This window comes from Falco cherrug, chromosome 7, assembly GCF_023634085.1.
Source record: "Falco cherrug isolate bFalChe1 chromosome 7, bFalChe1.pri, whole genome shotgun sequence".
NCBI lineage: Eukaryota > Metazoa > Chordata > Aves > Falconiformes > Falconidae > Falco > Falco cherrug.
Genome location: NC_073703.1, coordinates 31,409,645 through 31,422,791, shown reverse-complemented (window position 1 = coordinate 31,422,791; position 13,147 = coordinate 31,409,645). Strand labels below are relative to the sequence as shown.

General features: G+C 41.5%; 1 protein-coding gene across 2 annotated transcripts; it reads left to right on the top strand.

The window, feature by feature from the left end:
- The first annotated feature begins 135 nt into the window (after positions 1–135).
- On the top strand, positions 136–11,979 carry SNAPC1 (small nuclear RNA activating complex polypeptide 1). 2 transcript variants are annotated; one of them, XR_008733275.1, is made up of 11 exons: positions 136–632; positions 1,377–1,536; positions 3,272–3,412; positions 4,053–4,157; positions 5,214–5,372; positions 5,829–5,900; positions 7,118–7,180; positions 8,138–8,279; positions 10,738–10,821; positions 11,491–11,646; positions 11,733–11,979. XR_008733275.1 is itself a non-coding variant. In XM_055716940.1 (10 exons), the coding sequence occupies exons 1-10, from the start codon at positions 505–507 to the stop codon at positions 11,520–11,522; spliced, it is 1,086 nt and encodes a 361-aa protein (XP_055572915.1). In that variant the 5' UTR covers positions 136–504; the 3' UTR covers positions 11,523–11,979. The 2 variants fall into 2 exon arrangements, 1 of the variants encoding a protein (XP_055572915.1); XM_055716940.1 differs by having other exon boundaries at positions 11,491–11,979.
- Positions 11,980–13,147: the final 1,168 nt, after the last annotated feature.

The window sequence follows — 13,147 nt, the reverse complement described above, 5'->3', positions numbered from 1 at the left end:
GGGAACGGGGCTTCCCGCAGCCGCCGCCCCCGCCGGCCGCCCGCTCCCGCGGCAACGGGGCCCTCGGCAGCTGGGGCCGCGGCAGCCCCGGCGGGGCACAGCTGGGGGCGGCGGGGCGGCGCGTCACGGCTGCGCGGCCGCGAAGCGCGGGGCCCCCCTTCCCCCGGAAGGCCCTGCCGCTCCCGGGACTGCGGGGGTGCTGCGGGGTCAGCGGAGGGGGGCGCCGGGGCCCCACCGGCGCCCCCGGGCTCCCGGGGGTTGTCGTACAGCGGCAGCCGCTCCTTCCCGCCCGTACCCGCACACCCCCTCCTCTCCCCGACCGCGGCCCGGCCCCCACGGCGGGGGGACAGAGGGACAGCACCCCCGGGGCAAGGGCAGCAGCTCCCCCCCCCGCCGAGGGCTTCCCCCAGGGTCGCCCCCAGGGCCCAAGCCCCGCCCCCTGGAGGAGCAGCGCGGCTGCGCGGAGAAGCTGCGCAGGCGCCGCGGGCGCGGAGCGGCGGCGGGATGAGCGCGGTGCCGGGGCTGCAGGAGGACTGTGAGGAGCTGCTCGGCGCCTTCCGGGAGGCCGACACTGTCCGCTTCGAGCGCTTCGCTGAGCTGTGGCGGGAGCGCCGGTTCCACACCATCTTCTAGTGAGCGAGGGGTCCGGGCCGCCCCGCCGCGGCCTGTCCGCTGCCGGCCGCCCCGCCGCGGCGCCCGCTCGGGTGGTACCGGCCCCGGCCGGCCCCCGCGCCCCGCCTCAGGGCGCCCCCACCGCCTCAGGGCGCGTTCCCCCTCCTCCTCGGAGCGCGCCCCCATCCCTCAGGGCGCTCCCCCCCCCCCCCCCCAAGTTCAGGGCGCCCCTCACCAGTTCAGGGCGCCCCCCCCCCCCCCCCCAGTTCATTGAGCCTTCCCCCCTCAGGGCTTGCAGCTCCTCGCCGCCCAGCCTGCCCCGCGAAGGGGGTGCTGGTGAGCGCTGCTTCCCTCGGGGCAGGGCTTGGGGGGGGCTGCCTGGCTGGTGGGTGGGTGGCAGTGGGCACCGGCCCCTGTGCGATGCTGAGGAGCAGGTGTAAGCTGGGTTTGTTTGGTGCGTTGGTAATGTTGGTCGGGTTGTTTGATAAGCTGGGACACTGACACCTCGGGGAGCTGGGTACGGGCCTCACGAGATCAAAAACGCGGTTGTGGCACATGGAATTTTTCACTTTAGATCTAATTTAATACAGAGAATTTCATGCAGTACTGTGTGAGAACTTAAGGTCTGGCTGTCTTTGAAGACTTCCCAGAACTATGATAATACATTTTAAAATACATAAAGCTTGTTTCTGCATTGTGGATTTTTGTAAAACCTGTGCTTTTATATTTACTTGCTTTAACATGCTTTCTTTTGTTTACTTTAGTGGTAGAATTAGAGCTCTGGAGAGGAATAAGCTCACAAAGAAGACTTTGGAGCTGGCACAGCAGTACTTCTTGCCCCCGTACGCTTTCCAGATTCGAGTTGGTGCTCTGTACCTTTTATATGGGCTCTATAACACGCAGCTTTGTCAGCCAAAACAAAAGGTAATTGTCCTTGAGGTTTTATTATTCTCAGGAGATACTAGACATTAAGATATACAGTATACCTCTGTTTACTTTGTCATCCGAGATGGGCAGGCCGTTTCCTCTCACTTTCTTAAAATAACAATATTTAGAACAAGATGGTCCCTTTGATAAAGATAGCCTTTCAAATACCTTTGGGTTTGAGAACTTCGGTGGTAGTCACTAAAATATTGCATATGCCTCCTAAATTGTAGCTCTTTGTTCAAAAATGCAGAAGACTAGCTTTCAACATGGTAACAGAGAATGTGCTTGTCAGCTGTGGGTGAACTCGGTTACAGCCCCAGTTATTCCTTAGAATTTAAAAAGAATGAAGACTGGCTGAATTACTTCCAGTTCCTGTTAACCAGAAGTGGAATTAGTAAATAGATTGAAAAGGTGAATGCCTGAATGACGTGACACCTCCTTGTTGCTTTTGGGACAGGAGACTGACTGGTATGTAACTGCAGGAAGTGGTTTACTTGGAAGCTGTGTGATGTATGTTATGTGCATATGCACAATTGAATCAAAAATCTTTAAATAAGAAGCCAGAGTTTCTGAGTAGTCTGCAACGATGCCGTTATATCTCATATCTTGACTTCAAACAAGTCAAGACCTCTTATGGAGATGAATTTAGGCAATTTTAAACCCACTGCTATATAGCTGTTAAAGAAAATGTATTTTGAATTAAGAAATTTAAAGTGCTGAAGCTGCTAAATGGCAGAACCAGGCCTCGTCCCTTGTGTACTAATCCAAGGCTGGCTTAAAACTTTGTCAAGTTAATCAGTAGAAGAATAGAAAAATAATAGATGATCAATTTGTGTACACAGGTGCTCTCAGAAATGCAGGTGTTTTCAGAAAAATTAGTATATGTAAATCGGAATTGCTTGTTCAAAGACTAAGTGTGCTTGAAGGATTGTGTGAGTTAAAAGCAGGCAGAAAGAAGATCATAATCTGAGGAGGACCTTGAAACCGAGGCAGAGGCAGGAACCAAATAGATGAATCAACTGGGACAGGGATCAGTTGATGGATTTGTAGAACTGACAAAACTAAAGGAAACTTCTAAAAACTTTGGGCATTGACTAATGATTTGATAAATGTCCATAAGCTGTGCTGTATCCCTTTGTTTTCTGCCACTCACTGAGGTGGTGGCCCAACTGAGTTGTGATTAAAGCAAGCCCAGCAGTACCCACGTGTGTGTGAATTTCTCCTTTAACAACAGCAACTGTTAGAGAGTACAGGAGTTACCAAAGAAGCTAACTTAGGTAAAGAGAATATGAAGTGGGCAGAGGAGATGAGAGGAGCAAAAGCAAGCAAATAAGGGAGAGATACTTTTATGAGCATCTCACTGGCAGCAGATCATGGTACAAGTATTGTTTCCTAATGATTTTGTGAATGGGAGTCTTCTAGGTGAGTACTGGTTTAGAGACACTTCAGAATGTGAAGAATAAACTTTTTCAAATGCCAAAAGTTACTTGTGTTCTTTGTTGCTGGCAGAGAAAGCTTCAGTGAGGGTATTTAATGCAACAGTGTAATAAGCTTCTCTGCATGAAATTTAGAGTAGGATCCTTTCTGTAGTTCTGCGATCGTGTGACATGCTACACCTTAGATATCCAAGAACTGTGTGTAGTATAACATGATCACTGTAGTCAGCTGAATTAATTTTTATTTGTTGAAATGTGCAGGCTTGTATAACAAAATGTAAACTGTTTTGTTGCAGATCAGAATCGCGCTCAAGGATTGGCCTGAAATCCAGAAATTTCAACAGGATCTGATAGACTCCCAGCATTATGACGCAGCATACATCTTTAGGACACTGCGATTTGCCAGAGCATTCCATTTCACAGCAATGCCAAAGCTAGTGAGTTACTACGTTAATGACTTAGCGTTTTTAATTAAATACCTTCAGCTTTCAACAGCACCCATGTATTTAGCTTTGAGGCTGTGTTGAAATGTAGTATGTCTTGCTTTATGTATAGGTATGTGATGTAAAGCTTAGAGCAGGAGTCATCAAACTTTTTAAACAGGGGGCTGGCGCACGGATGAAGTGGCAGGAGGTCATCTGCGGCTGCTTGGGTTTCCCCCCAGCCCCCAGTGGGGATGGGGCAGGGGGGTTCTGTAAATACGAGGGCCGGATTGAGGACCCTGGGGGGCTGTATCTGGCGTGCGGGCTGTATTTTGAGGACCCCTGAGTTAGAGGATGTTTGAATGTAGCATGCTTCTCACCTGAAAATATTTTTTTCAGTATCTAATCTTCTTATTAGATTTGAGGTGTCTTAACCATTTGTGGAAATGAGTCTGGGTGCTGAATTAAATTCTTCATTAGAGAATAATTTCTGAAAAGTCCTGACTGAGCACTTGACAGTAAAGCTGCATGCTATTGTTGATGAGATGGTTTTATGTCTTTAGCATCTCTCGATGGATATGCAGTAAGGATTCTCAAGACCTTTATGTCATTTTAAGTTTGCTATTAGGTTACAAAACATTGTCTCTTGCTTTAGCTGAACTACAGAACTAAGAAGAAGATTCAGGAAAGTGCATTTAAAGAAGAATTTAAGGACCCAAGTAACAGAGTAAACAGCCTCATCACTAATGATGTATTGGAGGTACGGTAGCTTTTAAAGTACAGATTAATCAGTGAGTGGGGTTTGTTTTGTTCTGTTTTTCTTCTTCTGTTGTCCAAGAGCTGTAACTTCTCCTATTAGCACAGTCTTGTCCTTTGTAAGGTTTCTCACAGAATGCAGACAAGGGTAATAGCCTGTAGTTTTACCGAACACTCAGAAACACAGAATTTATTTATTTTGGAAGAACGTGGTACCTTTATCAATACTGAAATAGGCTCTAATGTTTTGTGCATTTGCCTCTATAAGATGTAAAAGGGGAAGGGAAGGGTGTAAATGGTTAGTTGTCTTTTAGGCGGAGAAAAAGGGAAGACTGCAGGCAGGTAGGGGAAGCATGTTTGTTTTGATAAGTCTGCAGGTTGCAGTTGGAGACTTGATACTTGTGGTATTATGAATTTACTTATCTGCAAGTTTATAGCCTTCTTGAACCTTTTATTCCTTCTTTTAAAACTTGGGTTTGTTTAATATATAATAGATTTTATTAAAAACCGAGTAATTCAAACCAGGTATCGGTTCTTATGTTGCTCGTTATGACTCAGTAATAGATGCTTGTTTACAGGTTTTTCCAGTTGCTGCTAGCAAACATGTATTTGTAAATTCTTCATTACCATCAGTAAGGTCGACTACAGTGGTACAAAAATCAGTAATCTGTGAAATGGTAGGGTGAGAAGACCTGCTTCCTCAAAAGGAGGAAGTAAAATGCTTCCTCCAAAGAGATTAAAATAGACCACCATATCAGAATGAGACCTGTATGAGCGCTGATCTTCAGTATCAGAGACTTCCTTATTTAAAAGACGCAAGAATCTGTTTCGTCATTAGTTTGCTTGGTGGACTGGTCGGACAGTGCTAGGTAGCAGTATTGGTAGGCTCCCTAAAACTGAACTGATCTAAGCAGAATACGTTTCTAACACTCCTGCTGGTTCAGTGGTCTCCTTGGAATGGTTTGTGTAACTCTGGTTTTCTTCGTAGAGGGCGAATATTGCTTTACTGCTGGAATTTGTGTTTTTTCCCCCTGAAAAGAGCCTCTTTTTTTTATCTTAGGAACTGATGAATATTCATGATCACTATCAGAAAATGAAGTGCATCATTTCAGCTGACAGATCCCAGCCAGACAATGCCCTGAGCTTGATAAAAGATGAATTTGTAGTCAATCTTAAAGACATCACCTTGGAACATCAGGAATGGCAGCAGAACAGAATGGTAGGTAATATCAACCGTTACACTGTGGCAACTTAACAGATGGTGTGAACATGTAAGAACTGTCTTTCTTAGTGTAATTACCTCTGAGCATACTTGATAAATCTCAGACTTAAGTAGAAGGAACTGTAACACTGGAGACATGGAATGAGTAAAACCCTAGGCAGAGTTATGGTGTGGGGGGAGAGGCATGGGCTTGTATGTGGTACTGCCTCTGTGATAACATAAATGATTGCTGGGAGGTCAGTCCTGGAAGAAACAACTTAGGGCAGCATTAGAATGACCATATGAAACACCTCTGTAACACTTATTCTTGGATCGAGGAAAGGCCATAGTGTAAGATTGATGGAGAAGATAGGCATGTGTGTAAATATTTCCTTGGTTTTTCACAGTTCTTGGATTTTACATGTTTTATATGACAGACATTTTTAAAAAAATACATTGGTTTTTTTTCCCCAGAAATTATTCCTAAGTGCTAAAGAAACCGATGAAATACGAGACAAAAAGGAAGAAGGACCTCTAGAATCAGAGGTAGGAAAAGTGAATTCATTTGTTACATTGCACAGGCCAAATCTGTTAGCTTTTTGTCTTCAGATCACAAGCTAAGCAGTGTCAAGCCTTAGTAGTGTCAGAGTAAGTTCCAGGAATAGCTGGTGGGGCTGGCTGTTTTTTCCTGTTTGTTTGTTTGGTTTTGTTTTTGAAACACATTGTTTTCTGTTAAGCTGTGAGCATTCACTGCTGTGATAGCTCTTAGGTGCTTGTCATAAAACCTCTCTTTCAGGTAAGGAGGGGAAGGAGCTGTATTTTCTTGGGCAAACTCCTTTATGGTTCCTACTGTTTCAGCTGAGTGCAGTATCCATTTTTTATGCTACAAAATTGTCACGTTGTGCATGTCTGCTTATTTCAACTTTGAATTTGAATGAACCCTGGCTGGTAACTAAATACCACACAGCCGCTCATTTCCTACCCCATCATTAGAGGGATGGGGAGGAGAATTGGGAAGGAATGTAGAACTTGAGGGTTGAGGTAAGAATAATTTTTAATTGAAAAAAAATATATAATGAAAAGGAGGGAGAAGGGGAGAGGAACAAATTCCAAAGGGAAGGGAGAAAAGAAAGCAAGTGATGCACAGTGCAGTTGCTCAGCACCTGCTGATGGGTGCCCAGCCAGTCCCCGAGCAGTGATCAGCAGGTCCAGCCAACTTCCCCCAGTTTACAGACTGAGCACGATGTTCAGTGGTATGGAATATCCCTTTGGCTAGTTTGGGTCAGCTGTCCTGGCTGTGTCCCCTCCCAATTTCTTGTGCCACTCCAACCCTCCTCCTGGCAAGTCCTGAGAATCTATAAAGTCCTTGACTTAGTATAAACATTACCTAGCAACTTAAAACATCTGTGTGCTATCAGCGTTGTTCTCTCACCTAATTCAAAACACAGCACTGCACTACCTACTAAGAAGAAAATTGACTATCCCAGCTGAAACCAGGACAGGTATGAAGTTTCAAATCTGATTTTCTCCCCCTGGGCTTTGTAACAGTGAAGGCAACAGAAAACGTGTTCTTCCTTTTTAATGAAATTTGAACTTTTTCTTTTCTTTAGGTAACAGTTTGGCAGCATTCTGATATAGAGCTAATTATAGAATTACAGCTGTAATGAGATACTGCTCAAGTGATTGTCTGATGTGATATTTCATTTCAGTAGTGCTATAATAAAATAAGAGAACTTTGTGACTGATCACTTGTTTCTTTGCAGGGTTCTGAAAGGGCAAATGCGTTGGCTAGAATCAAATACAAGTCTTACTCTGCAGTTGCTGAGGTAGGTATAAAACTTGATGATAGGGATGTATTTATTTTTAAAGAACAGTTGTAAGTACCAGCTTAGTGTAAATGCTGGGTCAGAAAGGAGTGGATTAAAATTGTACTCTGTAATTCAACCTTTAAATGTTCTGGTTTTCCTAATACATTGAGGAAACCCAAAGCTCATACTGTTCTTGTTAGATTTATGGAAACAGTGCAGATACGGTCTGTGCTTGGGGGATTTTCGTTTACAAGGTATCTTCTAATGTCTACGCTCTGTTGAAGTAGATTGAATAAACTCTCAAGTACTTTTAATTGCTCAAATTCCTTGAAGCTTACTATCTTGGAATCTCAGAAGATGCTTGTGAAAATGGAACTCAGGAGTTTAAAATCAGTTGGAAGTTCTTGGAAACATTGTTTCCATAACTGCTACTTTAAAAATATTCTTGATCTGTCTTTTTTTATAGCAGGCATATGAGAAACATTACAACTTGCCTTGTTTATTAAAATCTTATTGAAAAATGCATTATTAAATGAAACAGAGCTCCGGAATGTGTAACAGTCCAGACTTGTGAATGTGCAGTAGTAATGTTTTCTAGGCACCTAAGCAAAATACGACAGTAAGGAGCCTTTATGGTGCAGCGGTTTTCAGAAGTGTTCCTTTTGCTTGCATGCAGCAGTGTGCCACATGGTGTAGGTTGATACCAACAGGGAATAGTTTGAAAATAAATTAATGTTTTGTTTCCTGAATTTTAAGTGATAACACCCATCAAATCACAGAAGGGTGTTGTACTGTTAAAATTGAAGAACAGGAACTAGTGGGAATCTTCCCTCCCCTTCCATCCCTCTTCCACCTTGATGTGGAAGTTGATGCTTTGGTCCTAGCTGATTTGTAAGGTACTGGGTGATGTATAGTAATATCTGCCTGGAGAAGTTTAGCTTTTTTGTATCATTCGTATGTATGTTTGGGTTCTAGGCTTCCAAATCCAGAAGACATCGTCAAGTAAGATTAGAATCTTCTGAATCAGGATCAAATTATGGCAGATCTCCAAGCCGAGGTAAAAAACCCAGTAAGAGACCACAGCCAGCAAGGAGAAGAGATTCTTTGGAAATCAAAGGTATTTCTCCATTACGCTTGTGAACCTGGAGAGACTGCAAAAATATATCCATTGCTTTGCTAGCTGAGGCAGACGGGTTAAATTTTACTGTTGATCATTGGAGGCAGAAGATTTAAGAAATGTTTTGCAGTACCAGTATTGTAACTAAACATTTTTTATTGTTTTCCACAGTCTGGTTAGGTAGAAAGACAACCAGAGTACGTGCAGTTTGTTGTTAATCTGAAGTCTCATACATAGTCGTGCCAATTTTTCCCTGCAAAGGCATGACCTTGGAAAAGCGTGTGCTGTGTGGCAGTGTCTTAAATTTTTCCTATTGCTGTATAACAAACATACTGTAGCTTAAGATGTGTCTAGCTGTTATGACAGATAGCTTGTACTTATGAAGCTATCTTTTTTTGATGAAAATCGGCCTATCTGATAATTTTGATAGTTCATACTATCTTCACCAAGTCCAGCTTAAACCTTGCCCTGTTCTGTTCCTGAGCTCTGGAAGGAATATCCTTTAATATTTCTGAAGAGAAAATGATACTGATGTCTTAATGATGATGATTGCTTTGTAAGACTAGTACCTGCATTGTCACATCAGTCATTCTCCTTCCACCTGATACTCATTACTTACTTTGTTCTTTTGTTACTGAAATTTTTAGTGCTTCCATGTGAATACAAATCTTTTGTCATCAACTGATGTAGTACCAAAACTGATTTCAGATAGGTTCCTTGATTTCAGTGTTGCAGTTATTACATTATAACAGTTCTAGGTTTTTTTAGTTTATAACTAGACTTAAGGTTTCCCTTCCTGATGGGGGTGGAATGGGGGGATAGGTTGGGTTTATACACCTGTGACTTGTTTTTTATGATTCTGTTCTGTAATTGTTTGATTTCTCCTGAGCATAATAATTTTAGCTAGGAATAAAAACACTTTTAGGGAGCAATTTTTTTTTAAAACCGGTACAGGGTACTTACGTCTAGTCTTTGAGACTTTTTTCTTGCTTTCAAATGCGCCCTGGAAGGAAATACTTTTAACTGCTTGTACTTGATATCATTCTGGTTTATCTATACTAATATAAGCAGCAAGGGATGTCTCTGTATGTGCTCTGTAAAGGGCCTTGCTTAATGTAGTCAGAAAAAGACTTCAAACTTTTAACAAGTGATATTGTGGAATACTAAATGCAAATACCTGTAATTTCCTCTTGAGTGCTGTGGAGAAGATAGAATTTTGTGGTTGACAAGAATGGCTGCCTATAGAGTGAAAATGCCTATAGAGAAAGTACGAACAGAATGTAGTGGGGTGAGCGAGGATATGGTGAACATTTTTAGAAGTAAAAAAATCAGACTTAAACTCCTTTCTACCTCAGAACAGAAGTTTTTACAAAAAATTGATTCACCTGTTCCAAAACTGCCAAATTAATATTTTTAATTTCATTTATTTGTGAAGTTTTTTGAAATTATGAGGCTGAGACCAACAACTTAAAGGATTAGCCATTTGTATGGATTCTTGTTGTATGGTATTACCATTTATGTAAATATATTCTGAAAGAAATCAAGTCTCAGAACTTGAGGACTGACTCATTTTGACATGAGATAAGTATAAGACCTGGTGTGAGAGGACTTTTGCTAGATCAGAAGAGGAGGTGAGGAAGAAGATCAGCCATCAACTTAGGTCTCTGTTGAAGAGATCCTGTCTGGTGTTGCTGTTCCTTGGCATATCTGAACTGACCGGTGATTCATTGATTTATTTTACTGTCATATCATTTATGTTATCTAGATTGGCACACTTTTACTTTCTAGGTATTTGCATATACCCTGCTTATGCATCCTTTTTTTTGGGGGGTGGGGGTGGTGATGCGTGTCTGAGACTCTTTGGATTTCTTTGTCTCCTAGTTCTGAAAACATGGGAATTTACTTCTCTTAAGGAAATTTTCTTTCTGATATCCAATTTTTAAACCGATAGAAGTTGCTCTGCCATTTAAGATTGATTTATTATTTATTAAAGAGTAAATGAAATCAAACAGCAAAATAGTTTTGAATGAACTTTATTTTGAAGACAGGGATTTCATTTCAGAGTTCCAATCTCTGTTTTCTGACTTGCTTACCTTCTGCTAGAAGAAAAGTTACTGAGAAAATTAATCCTTCTTCAGATACGGGCATTAGGCAATGTTGCTTTTGCTTCACTTTAAAACAGTAGGTGAAGTGTTGAAGAAGCATAAGGGCATTTTGAATTGTCTCTGGACGTTTTGTGATTAATATGCTTTAAAATTGTAGTGTTAATTACTTGTTATTGAAGGTTTGTTTGGTGAGCCATATGCAGGTACTGTGAAACAGGTTTTTCTCTACAGCCTTTGACTTAGAAATTCAAGAGAGTGGCAGGTGAACAGTCTTATAACTGCTGGACCTGAGATGCAGAAGCAAAAAAAAAAAAGCTGACAGTTTTTCATCAAAAAAAAATATTTGTCTGCAGGTGAAATGCAAGTGGCAAAGGAAACTGAAACTCAGTATATTGGGATGCCAATAATCGCAGAAGAAGAGAATTCGGATGACGAAGGTACAATGATTGAAATTGTAACAAACCGGTGACTTGTTTTTTAATAGCTCTCTACTGTGCTGTAGCAAAGAGCCAAAAGCGAAACAGCATCTTGTAGTACTGAAATGAGATTACATTCTCTGATCATCTTGCTTGTAGACAATGTGAATTCACTCAATTTTAAATGGTCAGATTGAAGACATAATGGTGTGTTTAGTACTGTACTTTATTTACTTTTCCTTCAAGTTGTTGTGGACAAAAAGTTTCTGAATTGGGAACATTCTTCATTTCTCAGAATTTGCCATCAGATTGTGAAGCATTAAAAATACCCATAAGCAATCACTTGAGGTATTTTGTGCTTAATTTTGTGAGCATTCCATTTGCGAATTTCACAATGAAATCTTAAAGGTGTTCACGAGGAGCAGAAAGCTCTCAAGATTGAATAAGTTTTGAAGTACAGTATTTTGTTCATCAATGGAATTTTAATTGATATTTTGAATGATAGAGTGCTGTAGAATCTAAAAAGATGTTTTTTCCTATTTAAAACCATGGGGGAGGGATTGGGAGGGAATCTCAAGAGCTCACCTGATCAGTTTCCTTTGCTGGGCAGAATTAATTCTACTTTAATCGTTTGCATGAGGGAAGACAGTTTGACAAGCTTGTCACAAAAATCTTTTTATTTCCTTTCAGAAGTATCTCTCCCCAAGAGGAAAAGATGTTAGAGGGTCCAGTTGGAGAAGCACTAATGTTAATTTTAATGACAAAATGTGAATGTCAGAGGTAACAAGTGCTTATTTTGGATGCCATTGAATTTACAACAAGAAGTGTCTGGGACAAGAACTACAGGTGATGCTGGAATACTGGTAGTGACCTTAGCTATCTCATGGTACAGCAGTGGCTGCCTTTATTGACCTGGTAAATGTTTCTTGTAGGAGGCAAAGTTGCTATGCCCTGTTTGAGATGGAAAAAGAAGATGATTGCTTGTTGTATTCAGCTTGTACAATGTGAGTTATGACTTGGAACGCGTGTTGATCTGCAATGATGCTTTTAGCTGAGACTGTTAAAACAACACCTCACAAAATACTTACCCATATGAGACACTTTTGTAATCTTTTATCTCTGAGCATAAAATTAAGGTTATTGACTGTTGAAATTAGGACAATAAATGATTTTTCACAATTTACTTGCTTCATTTTATAGTGTGTAACTTCAGCAGTGTTTATCGTGGTTTGATCCCCCAGGTGTGGGAAATGAACTTGGTGACAGGCCTTTTATTGTACTCTGCCTCCAGCAGATCCAGCTGTATATTTGAAAGAAGAAATGTAACATGCAGATGACCCTAAGCTTTACAAGGGCAGGACTGGAATTCAAAACAATCTTTATAAATTGGAGGGGAGGGAAGAAGTGGGTGTGGAAATAAGCATGGAGCTCAGTACTGAGAACAGGTACAGGATGGGAAATGATTGCTAGGCAACAGTACTGCAGAAAAAGCAAACAGACTGAGAATCGTAAGCTGGAGTATTTTTTGTAAGCAATAACAAACAGCAGAATTAGTGTTATTTGGCCCTGAAAGGCTATAGCCTTAAATAGCCCTGACTGACCACAGCAAGAAGAACGTGGATAGGTATTCTCCTTGCTGTTTTCTCCAGTTGATCATAGCTGTAGTATCAAGAAAGGCCAAAGAAGTTGAGTTGTCCTCTCCTAGAAGAAGGAATACAAAATAGAAATTTGAAAGATTTCTAATATTAAAGGGACATAAACTGAGTGAACTAGTTTAGTAGTGTGACTCTCAAAGGCCTTGGAATTCCTTTGAAGTGCCCTGACAGAAGAAAAAACATGAAGTGGAAATACAAATGCTTTGAGTATAAAAAGGGGGCTGTATTAAATGCATTAGTTGGTAAGGAGGAATGGGCCTAAATAACAAACAGGTTGAACACTGGAAAAACTAATAATTAAGCACCAGTGTTGCACTCAACCTTGTTAACGGGAAGAAAGGAAACACCTTATAATAAAGGCAAAACCTTAGTGCATAGTAACTTGATTCAGTTGAATGACCAAAATCTTTACAGCTGAATCCAAAAGTCATTAGTCCAGATCTAATTACTTTGGGGGGGAAATTGTTGCAGTGGTAATAAATTCAACTGTATTATCATACATGCACTTAGTTTCTATCCCTTTTTCCTGGTTTAATGTTCACTCTTCCACTGCGCTTCTGCTCCTAAGGTGCTGGGCTCAGTTTGTGGCTGGAACATGCCATAGATGCAGTCTGTTTAAAAAAAACTCATCTGTAGTTATAAAGGTTTTGGTGGTATCATTTCCATAAGTTGTGAATCGTTTGGCTTTAATT

What these genes read in the sequence shown, in the direction of transcription:
- SNAPC1 (XM_055716940.1), top strand. Translation starts at nt 505, where the DNA reads ATGAGCGCGGTGCCGGGGCTGCAGGAGGACTGTGAGGAGCTGCTCGGC. An exon ending in AAGGACCTCTAGAATCAGAG is followed by an intron (nt 5,901 to 7,117) that starts GTAGGAAAAGTG and finishes GTTTCTTTGCAG; the next exon opens with GGTTCTGAAAGGGCAAATGC. An exon ending in AGAGAATTCGGATGACGAAG is followed by an intron (nt 10,822 to 11,490) that starts GTACAATGATTG and finishes ATTTCCTTTCAG; the next exon opens with AAGTATCTCTCCCCAAGAGG.